Here is a 19,379-nt window from a genome sequence, read left to right as displayed (position 1 = left end):
ATTTTATAGTTAAAAATAAATCAACAAAATTATAGACCTCAGAGAACATCCGAATGAAAAATAAAAATAAAAATATCTAATGCCGTAAATATTTCCAACAAAATAAGTATAACGACGGAACAATTTCTTTCTCGTTTTAGTAAATTGTAAGCAAACCAATGTGAAATTGTGAATCACGTGAAACTGAAAAATTCTCTCATTGGTTCCTGAAGTTCAATTTCCCCCAATCTCTCACTTGTGACGTCATAGGCCGTTAAGCGAAGAGAGATAGCAAGGATTTGAAGATCCAGTTTAAAGGCTCCCAGATCTCTAGATTCCGGAGTTCCTAAGTTTTCATCAGGGACTTCCAATTTTTTGAAAAAAGGAATTTTTTTTCTTTTAATGAAAAGAATATTTGTAAACAGAATGGAAAGCAGTTTATTTTTGATTCTGACCCTTGTTGCACTGACAGCGGCCGAATTTAGTTACCCTAGGTAAGAATTGTTTCAAAATTTGGTTTATCAAAGCGATGAATCTAACAGGTTACTTGAATATTTTTATATAACTTTCGTTTTTTAAAATGTGTTTTAAATTATTAAAATTTCCTTAACGCGTTTTATTAATTTTTGTGAAAGGAATTTGCAGTTATTATTTTAAACATAATCTATAGAAATATTTTACCATATTCATATAACTTATAATTTACTGGCACTTGATTTTTGCCAAATTTAGTTACCCTGAGTAGCTAAACATGGATGAATCAAAAAGATGAATCCAACAGGTTATTTAAAAAAATTTATTACCTTAATTTTTTAAATTCCTTTTTTAATTTAAATTACCATAACTCGTTTTTTTAATGTTTTATAAACTGAATTTTCAGCTATTTCTATATTTTTTTTAATATAAATTGCAGAAATATTTTTCCATATTCGTAAAACTTATGACTTGACTTATGACTTACACTTCATATTTGTCAAGTTCACTTACCCTAAGTAATAAACTAAGTTTTCATTAAGGTCTTTTTTTAAAGGAATTTTTTCCTTTTAATGAAGGGAATATTTGTAAACAGAATGGAAAGCAGTTTACTTTTGATTTTAATCATTGCTGTGAGGACAGTGGGCGAATGTAGTCACCCAAGGTAATAATTGCTTCAAAATTTCTTGCATCAAAAAAGATGAATGAAACAGGTTATTTAAAAAAAATGTAATTTTTTTTTCCTATTTATTAAAAATTTGTAATTTATTTTTCATTTAAATTACCATGACTCATATTATGAATTTTTTGTGAAAAGAATTCGGTCTCTTAATATAAATAATATACATATTTTACCATACTTATAAAACTTATAATTCATTGACACTATATTTGTGTTGAAAAAACCCAACTATAGTTACCTTAGATAAGAAATGTTTGACGACTGACTGTATTAAAAAGATAAATCTAACAAGTTATTTAATATTCTTTTAGATATTTTTATAATTTCATAAAAATATGCTATTTATTTTTGTGAATAAATTACTATAACTCATTTTAATATTTTAATTTAGAAGGAATTGGCAATTGGTTCTAAATTATTTTAGAATAAGTTAAGAAATATTTTACCATATGGGTAAAACTTAATAGTTTACTGACACCTTATTTGTGTTCAACTTACTCAAGCTTAGTTACTTTAGGTACTAAATGTTTGAGAATGGGGTGAATCAAAAATTTGGATCTAAAAAGTTAATTTATTAAATTTTAATTATTTTTACTGTTTAATAAAAATACTTAAATATTTTTGACTTGAGCATTTGTATCTAATTTTGTTATTTTTTTAAATAGCATGGGTGATTGGCACTTATTTTTTTAGTAAGAAGTATATAAATATTTTTCTTAAGCAATATAATCTTTTTTCTTAAGCAACTATATCAATATTTAATACTTTTCTAAAAAGGAATGTGTAATTTGCACTGAATATTCTTAATAAAATTGTGTGATTAAGAAAAAATAAGCAATTTGTATTTCATTTCATTAATACCTATTATGTAAAAAAAAATCTGAATTGCTAAACTTATATTTCATTGTCAATTTATTTGAGTCAGCAGTGGCCAATTTTAGTTGCCTTTAAAGAAAAATGTTTCATTAGTTTTGCTTTCCTATCAATAAAAAAGTTGCACAATTTAATGCTACAAGGAGCTGGATTTAATAGACAGTTTTATTCTTTTTTTCAATTATTTTCATTGTTCAATAATTTTTTCTTAATTATATCAATATTTTATACTTTTCAAAAAGGAATGTGCAATTTGTACTGAAACTTTTTATGCAAACATTTTACCATATTGGTAAAAAAAAATTTTCACTTTAATTGAAATATATTACTTTAAGTTAAATTTTGTATAAATAAGTTTTATATTAATATTTAAAAAACATAAAATACAAATATATGTACATTATAATTTAATATTTCAACCGTTTAGGAATTTTAATAATTTTTGTACATTAAAACGATGTGAATTCACATATTTTGCTGAAATTTAAGTATTTAATTAATGTATTTTTGTAATAAAAGATTGAAGGTTACAAAATATATTAACAATATAATCTCAATTTATATTTATTAGAAATATGTAAAAAAAAACTTTGAAAATTTACTGAATCGTTGTTTAAAACCTTTTTTTTTTTTAATTCGCGCTGATTTTTTTTTCTCTCGAACTTTATTATTATTAATGCAACACGCTATTATCCCATTATACTAACTATGAATCAAAAATTGACTCTGATTTGTTTAATTGAATAGCATATACTTAAGAATACAGGAATTATTATTACTTTGGAACAAGTAAAATGGAAAAAAACTATTTTACAGCTTATAAATTATGAAGCAAATCACATAAAAAGTAGCATTTTTTTTTAAATTTCTAAAATTTGTATTATATTTTATGTAAGATGTCATTATATCCAAACATAATAAAAAATTAGATTTAAGGACCTATCTATTAAGTATAAGTGGGTTATTCAAATAGAAAGCGTAATATTATTTAAAATGAGCCGCAAAATTTTTTTTTAGTATCCTTTTATCTATTTGGTATTATTTTAAAATGAGTTCCATAAATTGTTTATCTGACTGGAAAATACTTTTTTATCAATATAATATTATTAATATGATTTTTTATTGTTGTAAGAAGTTTCTATAGTTGATCTGCTTCGATCTTTTGTCAATTTTTACAAACATTCGTGAACATTTCTCCGTTTTCAACACGCTCATCAACACTCTCAATTTCCTTGATAAGTTATTCCTTGATACTATAATAAATCATCAACGTCTTCAACACTCTCAACTTACTTGATAAATTATTCCTTGATACTACTATAAATTATTGACATATTCTTCAACACGATTCTAGTTTCTTGACAAATTATTCCTTGATACTATTATAAATGTTCAACATCCTCTTCAACACAACTCAACTTCCTTGATAAATTATTCCTTGATGTTATTATAAATCATCAATATTATTTTCAACACTCAGCTTCGTTGTTAAATTAATCTTTGTTAATTAGTATATAATTTTTCAGTATTTGATTTCAACTAAATATTTCAATGTAAAGTCCTTTTATGTATGATTCTGACCCTTGTTGCNTCTGGAAGCTTTCAAATAAGGATTTCAGAGTTTCGAAATACAATTTTTATCAAACTTTCTATTCACGGTCTACCTTTTAAAAAGAATAGTAAGCAAATTTTGTTTCTGAATCAAAATTGTGCTCTAACATTGCCTGGTTTTAGTCACATATTGCGCAAATCTACATCTGGCCTTTCTTGAACGGAAATGCTGGTTTGTGCACAGCAATCTGATTCGTTTTTTAGAAAATTTTGTAGAATTTATAAATATTCTTCTATGCGAATAAATAATGTAGTCCGGGTGCAAACACAGCTCTTTCAAAATGTGAAATACAAGAACAAAAAAAACGAAAGGCGAGAATTAAATTCACGGAAAAATGTGTAGCTCTTGGCATTACCTGAGTATGAAATATTGAATAAATAGATAAAAGAAAAGAGATTCCCCTACAGTTAAATTATGTGAAAGAATAAAATTCGTTTCTTTTTTATAAAACACGAGTTCGAAGATTGACAGAAAAGCAAAATTTTACTAGCTGTCATTTTGACTGCGTATTGTATATTTTTCGATTATTTTCAATTTTAAACAATTGAAAATAAGTTTCGATAACATTCATTAATTTTCAGGAAATATGTAAAAATCTTGCCATTTTAAATTAAAAGTACAAACATGTTCAGAAAGGCAAAAACAGTCAAAATGACTATTTAATATGCTCAAATAATTTATAAAGTTTTAAAAAAAATAGTACAAAATTTATAAAATAATATTATTGCTTTAACATTTTTAATTTTTATGAGCATATAAAAATATAAATTCATACGAACTTTTAATTGGTATAATTTATAAAACATATTAATGTTTTGTTCTATTTTGATTTTATACGCTTGCATTAAAAATTAAAGGTATCTGACTTCGAGTAAGTTTTAGTATAAAAATTAAATTTAAAAAAAAAAATAATAAAAACCAACAGGAATTTTTATTGTCTTATATCCACTTCATTTTTTCCCTTACAGTTTCAAGATTTGTTTTAAAAGTAGGAAAAATCAATATCGTTCTTGCAGGAGAATGATTACAATCAGATAAAGAAGCTGGTTGCAAAATTTTGCTTAGCTCTCCGGTGAAAGTCTAAAAGCGTTCAATATTCAAAATTCAAGGTGGAAAATACAACAAACTTCCGTGCACTCCTTAGCTAAATATTCATATCTATAGCTACATTCGAACTTTATATTGAGTTAAGCCAAGAGTACCGTACCCCAGTGTTACAAGACAATCGACCCGAATCGTTAGTGAAAAAAATTTACATTAGAAGTAAAGTATTCAGATGTTCTGTTTAACCCACATATCTTCTATTAGACGTTATGTGAGTTAAACAGAACATAGTTATTAACGGAACATTTTTAGTATTAACGGAAACGATTAAATTTTTTACATTTTTGTTTTTACATTTTTAGTTATTAACGGAAACGATTATTTTTAGAAATATAAATTTTTGATGGAAGAAATGATTATAGCCAAAGAGTTAACAATAAAACAAAAAAATGAAAATTCGTAAAATCGAATATTTGTCAAAATATAATAAACGTGTATTCACGAAGGATTTAAAGAGTTGAGAAGAGTTTAAAATAATTAGTTATGTAATACAAGAAAGAGATGTTTCTTTACAGTTCCTTAATTTTGTTTTTAAGCTAAAAGTCATCTTATTGTTTTTTCTAATGATACTTGGACAAGCCAAGCTCGCCAGCGCTGGAAATGAAACCGGAAATGGGAACCGTTCGTTTGACAACAGAGCACAGTAAAAGGGAAAATACGCTTTTGTCTCAAAACCTCAACAGATAAATGGCAATACTACTTATTCATATGACCACTTATTAAATTCAGTCATAGATCTGAAGAGGAAGGACATTTTCTAAAAATATTTGTACCCATGACACTGCTCAGCGACCAACCTCAAAGATTCATCTGTTCCACGTATATCGCATGTACTCGGAGAGTCTTAGCGGCGTCAGAAATAGAACTCCAAAATGCGATTCTCTGATCAACGGATAACCACGCACCTCAGAATTCATTTCCCTTTAAAGTGTAAGAATTTAACAATAAAAGTACTTTACTGGGTTAAAAAACCGAACCGAATGCATATCACTTTAAAAAACCATAACATAAATTTTCCAAAAATTAATTTTGTAGCTTAAGTTGGGGAATTGTATGATTTGTATTATTCATATACTTTAAGGAAGCTAATTTCGCATTATTGCTCCTTTTCGATTAATATGAATATTTTTAATAGTTGCAAATTTAAAATATGTTGCTTCAAATTTCAAAAACGTTGCAAAAATTAGTTTCAAATTAAAAAATATTTACCTTGCCAAAATATCAAACACATAATTGAATCTCTTACAATAAAAGTACATTAGATTAATTAAAAACTATGCTATGCTAGATTAATTAAAAACTATTAGAATTAATTTAAAACTATGCAAAATGTTTTATTTCAATAAATGCTACAAAAATATCCCAAAAATTTGACTTTGAAAATTTTATTAAAGCTTCGATATAATGAGGTAAAAATGTGAGTTAATATAAAATTTGACATTTCTCTCTACTTTAAATCAATATATCTGTCACTTCATTCATTTTTTTTTCAATTTGAGGATAATATGTGTTTGTTTATTTATGATAGGAAAATCCTATACATTATTTTTCAATTTCCTTTGCAAAAACGAATTGTTATTCAAACGACAAGATTTACACAATCCATAATGCATCAAGCTCCCTTTATTATGACAATACAAACATTACAAACGAAACAAATATAGGATAAAAAATATATCATTTATCTTACAAGTTCGAACACTTTTTAGGCAGTAAAACATTATTCAAGTTCGTTTAAACTAGTAAATGAATTTTATTCCAAAGTTTATTTTTATATATCTGTAAATTTAGCTTCAAATTAGATTTAAAACCGTATGCTACGTACAGTGGGGAAAAAAACGGACCACCATGAATAACTTTTGATTTGATGATCAGATCTTCACGTTCTAGGACTCAGTCTTAAATTTTCAAGGGGTGACCTTTGAATATGTTAATTAATTAAAGCAGACAATATTTTAAGTTGCAAAATCATACACAAAAACGTATTTTCTATGAATAAACATACCTTTTTTTCAACCGATTTGAATATCTGATCCCCAAAATATAGGGGATAGCCGCAATTCTGGGAAATATGGTCAACATAGTTTGGTTGATCCTAAGTTTGGACCTCATAGAGTTAGTTTCATTTTTTTGTATTTTGCCATATCTCGAGAAATTTTTAAGCTAATTTAAAAACTTTTGCACACACTTATAAAAATCGTTTATCAAAAGATAATTCTATGCAAAACATAAATTTTAATAAATATTTATAATTATTTCATTTAATAATAGTCGAAAATATTTTAATGAAAGGTATACAATTTTTACATCATTTTAAAATATGTCAATTTAAATGGCTAAATTCAAAATTTGAGCTCATTCGGTTAAATAGTTCCAAAATTTTAATTTTAAATATGCGACTTTTATTCCCAGATTGCGGCTACGCCCTATATTTTGGAGGTCAGAAATCTAAATCAGTAGAAAAAAGGTAGGTTTATTCAGAGAAAGTGCGTTTTTATGTCTGATTTAGTAATTTAAAACATAGTCTCCACTAATTAATTAACATATTTGAGGTCATGACCTTAATCTTTTAAGATTGAGTCCTAGAAAGTGAAGATCCGATCTTTAGATCAAAAGTTATTCAGGGAGGTCCATTTTTGGCCGTACTGTACATCATAAGCAAGTAGATTTTTTGTAAGACTCTTTTTTAAAACTTTTTAAACAATATTTCGTCGATTGTTTTTCTACTTATAATTTGAAAATAAGAACTATTATTTAATAAATTTGTTTTTATCTATCATGGATGACATGGCACTGATACAGCACGCATACATGCATTTTGATTTTGTTCAGAAGTAAATTATAAGTTTAGTTGAGTAAATCAAAACGAATATTAATAGTGATTTTCTTAGTTCCTATTAATTGGAACTATTATGGAAAAATAAAACTATAAATGAACTTTTCAATAATGTAAAGGAAAAGTTTTAAATGTGTTGAATAAAGGATAATATTTCTACGTTTCCTTAACTTTTAGAATTGTTTCAGTTTGTTACAAAAATAAAGTCCAATTAAAGAAGTTTTTACCTCCTCTTTCGTTGTGTCAAACAGCCATTTTCTGAAAAATCTTTTTATTTACATTCTACTGATTCTAACTGAAACAAATCTAAAATTCTATTGGATACAAGTACACCAGACAAAATAAAAAACACAACATTCCAATTATGTAGGATAAAATGATTGGACTATCACGTATTACTATGCAATCTTGTTAATTTAAAGGTATCACCTTAAAAAAGCAAATTAATTAGCGCAGAGGATATTTTGAATAGCAAAATCAGACAGGAAAAAGCACATTTTTACAGTTCAATCAATAAAAATACAACTTTTTTGATGGATCCCAAAATCTAAAGAGGTGGTCTCGACAATTTTGTCAGGAGGGAAGTGGAAATTTTAATCCTTTAATTACAATTTTACCTCTCTTAAAGTATTTTGCCACATCTCTTTAAGCGAAATACAAAGTTTTTACACACCAAACATGGCTACATCAAAACATGATTTCATAAGACATGACATTGCAGGATTTTCAGCCAAATATGATTCCATGAAAAAATCAATTATTCATTACTCATTATTCTATGTTATTTAATATACTGATATTCAAAAAAAAATTGAATTGTAATGTATGCAAATTTTTACATCAATTTAATCTACGTAACTTTAAATGATAAAAAATGGAAGGGAATTCATAGAATAGATCCTCAAAAAATGGAAATTTAAAAATACAACTTTTTGAAATGGTGAAATGCACAAAAAGTGATATGAACATTAAGTGAAATCGACATTATGAGAGCCAACTTAGAATACTTTTCTGACTAAATTATTGGGAACATATTTTCTAAAATGCAACTACTTCTATCTTTAGAGGTTGAAAAATCCAAATTCGTCTATAAAGAGGTATTATTCACAGTTAGTATGTTTTTGTATCTGATTTCGTAACTTAAAATATCATCTACACCAATTACTTACATTACGGGGTTGGCCTTTAAGACATTAATATTAATTCTTAGTACTTGACAATATACACACTATAACAAAAAAAAATCGACTCACCAAGAACGCACTAAGACGCGCAAAATCGACGCTCGATCAGGCTGGAGTGATGCCGACTGGGGACGTATAGTCTTTAGCGACGAATCCCGCTTCCAACTGTGTCCTGACGATCATCGAAGACGTGTTTGGAGACGCACAGGGCAGAGGGGGGATCCTGCCTTCACTATTGCACGCCACACCGGCCCTCAACAAGGCATTATGGTCTGGGGTGCCATTTCCTTTGACAGCCGGACCCCTTTGGTCGTCATTAGAGGTACACTTACTGCACAGCGGTACGTCGACGACATCCTAAGACCTGTTTTGCTACCGTTCCTTTTGCAGCGCCCTGGGCTGGTTTTTCAGCAGGACAATGCCAGACCACATACGGCACGTGTTGCTATGAACTGTCTGCAAGCTTGTCAAACTCTTCCTTGGCCTGCCAGATCACCAGATCTCTCTCCCATCGAGCATGTCTGGGATATGATGGGAAGGCGATTGCATCTGGCACGGAATGTTGATGACCTCGTTCGACAATTGGATCGAATTTGGCAGGAAATACCGCAAGAGACCATCCGGGAGCTTTATCGGTCTATGCCACGCCGTGTGGCAGCTTGTATCCAGGCTAAAGGCGGGTCAACACCTTATTGAACTTGTTACTGTAACTCTGCAATAAATTATTCAATTGTTCTGAAATTTTAATCATTTACTATTCTGTACATTGTCTTCCTATCCACCAATTTTCGTTTCAATCGGACAACTCCTTCTTGGTGCGTCAATTTTTTGTTATAGAGTGTAGTTAGATCAAAGGTCATTAAAGTAAGTAAAATTATAATAAAATGTTCAACTTTTGATTTTATTCATTGTTAAATTATTTTCTGCAAAATTCATTAAAATAGCACACGGAGAGAAGAAACATCTAATTAAAGTACCGTACTTAAATGGTAATTATATTTCTGGTAATTTGGTAAATAAGATGTATTTGAACCATTTATTTCGTCAGTTTTCCGTTGGAGCTGTTAATAGAAAATTCTGGATATCAAGGTTATAGTTCGTATTATCACACATTAAGTAAAAATACAAAAATATGAAGTAAATTTAACCTAATTCATGGTTTTTATAACATTCACTTAGTTACTATGATGAAAGTATTAAATTTTTTTACATTTATTAATTTTACAAAAGACATAACCAAAAGGAATTTTGGAAAAATTATAGTGCTTTTTAGTGCTTCTCTAGAGCCAGAAATGCGGTAAAATTTACCATGTTCTGGTAGTTTGACCATAGTTATTTTCCCTTTTCTCAGTGCATGAATTAAAATAGACTCTTTGATTGCTTAATAAATTGTTCAGTAACTTTCAGCACCTTAAAATTTAGTTGTATCAGGGCAAAAAGTGGCCAAAAGAATTTTTAATTAAACTGAAATTACATCGACATTAGCAAGAAAAAATCTTCAAGGAACAAAAGCAAGAAATTGAATACATTTCACTCTATTGTTTTACTTACACCTTTCACAAAAGTGATGTTATTACAAACTTTTGTTTAATGACTTTTTAATTAAGAACTTTTCATCAACTTATTTTTATACAAAACTGTTTTTAGTTTATCTCTTTCCATCCGTAAAAGGACTCTAAATTAAGCAAATAATCGTTTTATTTGACGGAAATTTTACTTTCAAATATTTTATAAATGTAAGTTTCAAACATATGAAAAATTTTAAATACTGTTCTTTATATAACTTTTTTTTTTATTTCTGAAAAAATTACTTTCGGTAATACTACTAAAAATTAAAAGTTATATCTACTTTTTAACTTTTAATTTGCAAAAGATCTGTGAAAATTTAGTTGGTTTTTCTAAACTTTAGGATTCAGATAAAGAATAAAAAATTAACCCCAGTGTTAAATTACATATGATTTAATTTTTGCATAAGAATAATAGTGGAATGGTAAAACAAATAATTACAAGTATTTATTATTTTATAAGCTTTTATGTAATGTTTTTTAAGAAATAAACAAGGACAACAATTTTATGTAACTAGATATATTTCTATTTTAATTGCTTTTAATTAAATTAAAGGCCAATTTTTTTTAAAAATCGTAATATTAATCTTTGGCAGTTTTACTATCAGAATGCTTTATAAATATAGGTTTCTAACATGTGATCAGTTTTAAATAAGTTCCTGTAAATAACTAAAAAAATCTTTAAAAGAATCAAGTTTTTTTTAACTTGTGGCTTTCAAAATATTTGAAAATTTAGTTAAAGTGAAGTTTAGTTTGAAATTTAGTATGCATTTAAGCTTTAGAATTGAAATAAAGAATAAAAAATTAAACCCATTGTTGAACTATGCTAAATAATATTTGATTTAATTGCTGCATAATTAGTGGAATGCAAACCAAATATTTACAATTATTTATTATTCTTACAAAATTTTCAGTAACGTACAACGAAATATACAAAACCAAAAACTTTATTGCAACTAAAATTATTTTACTTTTTACAGCTTTTAATTAAGTTAAAGACTATTTCTTAGAAGAAAAATGCACGTTTCAAGCATATTAAGAATTTTAAATACGTTCCATTAAATAATATTCTTCTAATTTAGAAAGAAAAATTACTTACAATTTGCAAAATTTGATTTGGGATTTCTTTAACTTTTGGAGTGGAATAGGAAATCAAAAATAACCGCTTTGTTAAAATATGTTAAATAAGATTTGAATTATTTGCTACTTGAATATATTAGCGGAATGTAAAATGAATAATTATGGCTATTTATTATTTTCCAAATTTCAAAAATTAAATAAACAAAAACAACTACTTTGCGCAACTAAATATATATATATTTCAATTGCTTTTAATTTAGTTAAAAGCAATTTCTTCAAGTAAAAAATCGTAATATTAACGATTGGCTAAAAATTAAGAATACTTCAAGTGCTCAATATCAAAGAGTTTGCACTTAACTAATCATGTCACCATGTACGATAAAAACATAAATTTTATTTTCTACTGAATATCAGTTTATGGCTCTTAACATCCATCGTAATTAATTTTCTCATTAAACCAATTGCTCTTAAAACAGATAAAAATAAAATTTAGTAGGTGATTTATTTAAGCCATGATGGGACACGAACCCTATTTAAACGTGGGAGTTAGGGTTGTTTTTTTTTAATTTGAATGTGTATAACTTCTAGTACCCGTTTATCTCTTAAACAAACAATGATTTTATAAAAATTCGCAAAAGTTAACAGAAACTTTATAATTGACTTTTATTGTACGATAAGTAAAACAAAACTAGCGTATTTGAATTTGAATAATGTAATTTCTATATTAGAGAAATATATGAATTTTTGATAAATTAAACTAAAATTTTCGAGATTTTTCCATGCATAATAATCGCAAAAAAATTTGATGTGAAAAACTATGTTGAAGTTAAAAATCTTAATTCTCAGGGCTTTTTTGAAAAAATTAACGGAAACAAATATTCGAATATAGTTGTGAACCTTGATTTCATATTTGAATGAAAATATTTGATTACTAAAAAACTTTTTTGCTGCCTCCTAAATATTCGAAAACTTTTTGTTGAACTTCAAACCTTACAGAGTGCTACGAATTCTCAGGGGATAGAGTATTCTCCTCCCAATGGTGGTGATCTGGGTTCGAATCCCAGTGTTTTGCTGGTTGATTCAAATCTAACTCGTAACTCAAGCTGACCATACTGCTATTGTAAAATATCCTGAGTGATAGACGGATCATGGGTTAGAATCCCCTTGCCGTCGGACTATCCGTATAAGTTTTTCATGGTTTCCCTCTCCATGTAACTCAGTTAGTTTCCTTAAAAAGTTCTCCACAAAAGCAAGTGTCTCCCAATAATTGATCCAAGAACTCCGTTGTCTTCTGGGTTGGATTCTCAATTACAGGGTCACAGAAAGGAACATTGATAGTTCGTTGACTCAAAATTGGGCCGGCTGTTCAATACTGGTTATAAAATAAAATAATAAGTCCATAAAGACTTCTTTTGAATGAGTTACAATCAGATTTTTCATTTCGAAATATTTAACTGGTTGCTCAAGCCCTATCCGGACTCATAAAAAAACAAATTTGTATTTTTAAAGCTAAGATTATCATGCAAATACGATTTTAAGTACAAATTTTGGGAAAATATTCGTTTCATATATTAAAACAGGCCGGCCTGGTGACCGAGCGGTTAGCGTGCCTGACTGCGAAGGCATAGGCTGCGGGTTTGAATCCCGCTCTGGGCATGGATATTTCTCTCTCTCTTTGTGCTGTCCTCTGTTGCGTGTGTGTATGATGTGTGAATGTGGCCCACCCTATAAACGGGTTTGTGGCAAAGTGGCGTGGGTAATGTTGCGCGCCTCCGTGACTTTGGTTCACAGGTGCCCACTGGGTAATGCGAAATGAGCAACAATTCTGGCATAGTATAGGCAAAAGATTCAAAATTCAGTGCCTGCCATTGGAGAAAAAAAATTATTAAAGCAGTTCTTTTATCAGAAATTCATTACTCATTTTCAGTAGCTACTCAAAATTTCAAAATTCTTCCCCATTTTTCTGATTTAGGAAGCACCCTCAGCAGTCATCATAGTCTGCTATTAAAACATATAAAGAGCTAAAAAGCACATGAATTAATGTTACATTATCTGAAAAATTCAATAATATTTCGATCAAGCATGTAAAGCATACATGATATATTTCTTGCTATGATAATTGCGTCATTCATTGTGGAATAAAATTCAAATGTTGCATTAGCTAAGTATTACTTTTTAAATATTTTGAAAGAAATATGCCTGAGAATCATTTTAGTAATATGTCTTTATCTGTATTTGTTATAAATGAATATTACAAAATATGTTTTAGGGAGAATTTTTTTTTTGCTAAAACAAAAATATGTTTTACAAATTAATTTTCAATGAAAAGCTAAGGAAATCTGAAAATTTTTTTTACAAATAAGATATTATTCCTGTATAATTCAAATCAAATTTTTAAAAAAGATTTTTTTAATTTTTTTAGAAATATTTACAAAGAATTGCATTATTATCACTAAACTCGGAACATGAAAAAAAAATATTCCTTTTTTTTCAGAACCAAGAACTACTGTATCTGAAGCGATTTATGGCAAACAAAAGCTTTAAACAATTAAGTTTAAGGTACTGTAAACAAAATATTAAAATTAATTACTAAATTTGGCGAAATATTTTCTGGAATCTCGCTTTATTACTCCACTTCAAAATTATTCTACCAGAATAGAGCTAGGTTTTATGCTGCTACGTTAGAAGTACGTAAATTCTGCTATTAACTAATTAAGTTTGAAAATATAGTTTAAAAGTTTATATAGTTTAAAAGTTTATATAGTTTAAAAGTTTATATAGTTTAAATATATAGAAAATATAGTTTTAGTTTGAAAATTTTGTTTAGGATTTTTAACTGCTTAAGTTTGAAAGTATAACTCTATATTTTTATATCAAATACAATATCATTGATGTAAAAAAATCTAATTTGCTAGTTTAACTTCTTAGTTCTACTAGAAAGAAACTTTTTTGCAGAAAATGAAATATTTTAATGGATATTTAATAGTTTTCTCGTAATATAATTTTTTAAACAACTTGATAAATGTTCCAAGTAAAGCTATTATAATTTCTACGTGATAATTATTTAACAACATGTATTTATATATTATTAATTTTTCATATACTTTGAGGAAATAAGATCAATTTTAAACACTAGAAAGATGAACTATTTATCTATAATTCGAAGAAATTCCGTCCCATCACATTGACGCATTTTTCAAATAATAAGTTTTATAGATTCTAAATGGCTAATATTTTAAAAGATATTTATAGTATAATGGATATTTTACAAAACAATGGATATAATTTAATCAGTTTTTCCACTTTTTGTTTTACATAGTTAATTATTACGCACGGTAAATAATTTAAATTCCAGTGTACTGAAATACAAGGTTTGTGAAACAATTGCTAAAGTTTCATCAATATTTAAATATTTCTACACAACACGCCAAAGCACATAAATGTATTTTTTTCGAACATTTTCTTTTTTAAATCTATGCACTTTTTAATATGGCTTATGTACCTTTTAAAGAAATAATTTTTGTTCTTAACGCAAGAGTCTATTTTTTGAGCAGTGGTCGTTGAAATTGTTGAAATGTTAAAATGTGACTTAACACCTAGTAATTTACATGAATTGTTTAAACGGAGCATGTTAAGATGTATTTTAAATAATTCGTTGGTCTTAAAATTAAACTATAAGACAAAATTTCATTATTAACCAAATCACTGGAAAACAAGCTACTGAAAGCAAATTATGAAGTTAAACGAAAGGAATTTTAATCATAAAGAAACTATTAATCAAATATGCTTAATTCCGTAAAAACTAAAACAAACTATAATTTATATTTTAATCTAACAAAAGAGAAAGTTTTAAAAAATCTGGTAAAATTACCCTACTATATGAACATTTCTAGTTAAAAACACAATAACTATGTTTAATAAACCCAAAAATACGGTTTTGAAACCTTTCATATGGAAATTTTTCCAGAAATTATGGTTTACCTAAAATTCTGGTTTTCAAAATTATAGTTCTTATTACCACATATTTGGTAAATATTCAAAACTGAAAAGTAAATTTAAGAGAATAAATGGTTTTTATCCCATGCTCTGAGGTATGAAAATAAAATTACCAAATAATATCACAAATTAAAAAGTCATATATGATTCTTAATTTCGCAAAAATCATTACCAAAGCTCTTCGGTAAAATTTTCCAAATTTTTAGGTGTTGAAATAATGCCAAAAAAAGTTAAATTTTACCTTAATCTGGTAGTTTTGGCCATACATTTTTCTCAGTGTCAATTAATATTGCTAATATAATATTATTTTGTAAAATGTATTATTTGGCTTAATATATTAAAATAATTACTGTATTGCATTGTTTCAACTACTATTCAAAAGTAAATCATTTAATTTGTTTGTCTGGTATTAGGAAAAAAGAAAGCAAATACTAAGTTTTAAAAAAGATGTATTCATATGCAATTCTTTTAAAACATTTAAGACAAATATATAAACTTTTTTAAAAATTGTGCCATTGAATTGATCCAAATTGTGCTAGTGAATTGATCAAAATACAAACGCAAAATGTTAACATGTAAAAAAATGGCTTCCTAATTGTGTTTGTTAGGCAAATTTTTCAGAAGGTTTGGAGAAGTCTATTTTTGCGTTTTCAAAATTTCTGCCCAAGATAAGTTTACATTTATCTAACAAAGGGTTGATTGAAATATAGAAAGCTAAAGAACTACTACTTGAAAAAGAAAACTCAGACCTCAAAGGTAAAGATCGTTTACTTTGAATAGTTTTTGGAAGATATTTTTCTTCGTCTAATAAGACGAAGAGAAATGCTTTACGTTTCAAAAGGAAAAAAATCTATTTTTAATGCCTAAAAAAGATTTCACTTTCTTATCTTTGATTTTTTTGTATAATAATGCTTTTGACTGCAATAACATTATTTTGGGATTTTAAATTCTGGTACATTTCTTTCTAAAATATATTGTAATAAATAAGGAAATCAATAAGTCTCTTAATGACAAATAGATATAAATATGTTTCCATGAAAAAAATGTTCTTTAATGAAGCTCATTTAACACTGTTTGAAATTTCTGGGGTGAAAATTATTGAATTATAATTCATTTAATTGCCATTTTACCATATTCAACCAAAGTAGTCAAATAACCATAAAAAATGTTTTCAAACTATTAACTGTGAGAAAAGTCATTTATTGACTCTTTTCATCTTATTTGGTTAAGGAACCAAAAATTTATCCGTGCCTACCAGGCATACAATATAAACCCATTTAGCTTCTTTCAGCTGAGTAATAACTGTATCCAAAAGAACTAAGTTGTCAATATCATGACCGACTGTACTGGAGTTCGAATCCCGGCGTTGACACCACTTCCAGTCCGCCATCGGTGATTAATAGAATAGGAGGCTCTCATTCTTACATAGGTGGCAGCATAACGTAAAAAAAAGTCTAGAGTTTTCTAGCTCTAACGATAGATAGAATCATCAGAAAAACTTATTAAACCACATTCCACGGTTCATTTAGCAAAACACAACTCAACCACAACTTAACTCCAATGTACATTTCCTAATCAAATGCCTATCACAATCTAACTCCAAAGTCAAGTTAAATTTCAATCTTGAGATATATTAACCATACCAGTTTTTAAACGTTTCAAAACCGTAATTGCTAGAAATATTCTTAACCGTATACTTTACGGTTAAGTGGATGAATAGACTGCTGACCGTTTTTCTATCGTAATTTTAGAATAAAGATCATAACAGTGTACAATATTAATTATACATTAGTTATGAAATTATATGCAATCAAATGTCTTACAAACTTCTCTCACAATTTTAAAAACATTTATCTTAATATCTAATTTATGCTTTAAATTAATTGGAAGTTTAAAAAAAAAGTTAAGATATTGTATTAAGTCTCAAAGCAATTAACATAGTAGAACATATTTTATCAGTACAATAATACAGTGATTTGTTAAAACAAATTTGGTTTTCTACTTAAGAATATAAAGATTTTTAATTATGTTAATTAAAATTGCAAAATTGTAGCTTTTTCTATCTCAGTTAAGATGTATAGATAGCTTTCAAAATTAAGTCATATAAGTTTATTATAGTTCTAACAAAAGCAATATATATCACAAATATTTTAAATTTGAAAACAGTTTGGTATTTAAATTAAAAAATAGTTTAATTTTTTGTAATTTATATACCTTAAATCATGATGTTTTAGCATCAATCTATTTTGTTTAAACTGTTATTACCTGCTCTTAAGTTATAGAACCCAATACAAATTATTTTCCTTAACTGTACATACATCTTATCTAGTTTTTTTTAATCTTATTTAGTCTTTTATCTTCTTTTTTCAGTATTATTCAGAATCTCTTATCCATGCTTTTCCTGAATTAATTAAAATATTGTTTCCGAATTATATTCTTTTATAACGTGAAATAAAAATTAAGTATTCAAACAGGCATTAAACACTATAATTTATAATATTTTGCGCACTTCAAGTTTTTGAAATACATCTAACTAATGAAGGATACAAGTACATTGACATTGCATAATGAAATAAATTTTTTTAAAGTGCTAATGATTTTTCATTTATTTCATTTTTTGAGTGATTTTCCGTTATTTTTAAAGTATTGAAAACCATCACGTTAAAAAGAATCGTCGAGAACTTTTCAGTTTTTGCACGGTTAAGTTCAAATGTCTCGAAATGCCGATTTTATACCAAAGTTTTTTATATTCAAAACCGAAAAATCCTGTACTCAACGGATACAATATGTAACAATGGTTACAGATTTCATTTGTTAACTCTTTTGACAGATTACGATGTACTTTAAGTTTATATTTATGTAATTTTAGAGGATGATTTTTCTGAGGTATCAAAAAACTTCACGTTTGAAAGATTCATCCGGTAATTTTAAGTTTTTACACAGCTAAGCTCAAATGTCTCGAGACCGGTTTCGAGCTCGGGACCTTCTTTGTACGAGGCCAACTCCTTGACCACCGTACAAGCAGGTTGTCATTTGTTTCAGTGCATCAAATTATTTGATGTTGACGTTTTTATACTAAAGTTTTTAATTTTTAAAACTGAAAAATTCTGTACTCAACGGATACAATGTGTAACAATGGTTACAGATTTCATTTGTTAACAGAAAAAAATCTCTCTTTTGAAGATTACGATGCAGTTTAACAGAAATTTCTGTAAGTTTAGAGAATAAAAATTCCCTGTAGGAAAGTTACAGAATTAGGTTTTTTAACATAGTTTACAATAACATACATAACTACCCTTCCGCAATTAAGTATAAAATTTCAATTTATCATTTCTTTATTGTAAACTTTTGTGAATATTTAAATACAAATCAGAAGTAAAGTTTATCCTTTTATTTCATTTTATTTGAATAAAAATTATTTAACGTAAATCACAAAACATGTTGTGATAGATATCGATTGAGAAAAAAAGTCCTAACGATTTCTTACATGAATTATAACACCGCAGTAAAATACGTGAAAATTCCTCTTGGTATAGGTAATGACAAATAAGAAAACCCCTCTCTTATTTAAGTTAAGTTGAGAGAGTGTTGAATTTTATCTTTAATGTCTTCCTTCTTCAAATATTTGCTTCTTATATTAGTACCTGACTTTACGTACTATCAAAGCCTTTTGTTACAAAAAATATTTTACGATCTACAACGTCATTTCTTAAAAAAGAACTAATCTTGTAAAGCTTAATTTGATTTATTATCCAAATTATTTTTCTTTTTTTTCTTGTGTTCTAAAAAGCTAAATTCATCAATAAAATTGACTGAAATGCTTTTTTTAGTCAAGTCTGTAATGTCTAATCAACAGTTTTTAGAAGGCTTTTAAGATAATTTGATTAGACAAATGAAGTTTTATAATCAACTTTAATAATAAATATTTCTCGTAAATAAAATTTAACATTTCATTAAATATGTGTTCATCTGAAATTTAATTGTACCTATTACT

At 27.1% G+C, this 19,379-nt stretch overlaps 1 protein-coding gene across 1 annotated transcript in view; it reads left to right on the top strand.

The window, feature by feature from the left end:
• Nucleotides 1–247: 247 nt before the first annotated feature.
• LOC107453342 (uncharacterized) overlaps nucleotides 248–19,379 on the top strand; it is a 40,891-nt gene continuing 21,759 nt past the window's right edge. Inside the window, exon 1 of the mRNA XM_016070127.3 lies at nucleotides 248–473. Coding sequence (XP_015925613.1) covers nucleotides 382–473 — 92 coding nt within the window. The 5' untranslated portion in view covers nucleotides 248–381. The remainder of the gene's footprint in view (nucleotides 474–19,379) is intronic.

The sequence above is a fragment of the Parasteatoda tepidariorum genome, chromosome 2, assembly GCF_043381705.1.
Source record: "Parasteatoda tepidariorum isolate YZ-2023 chromosome 2, CAS_Ptep_4.0, whole genome shotgun sequence".
In the NCBI taxonomy this organism is placed as follows: domain Eukaryota; kingdom Metazoa; phylum Arthropoda; class Arachnida; order Araneae; family Theridiidae; genus Parasteatoda; species Parasteatoda tepidariorum.
The sequence above is the reverse complement of the archived record's forward strand: the minus strand, read 5'-3'. Positions and strand labels throughout refer to the sequence as shown.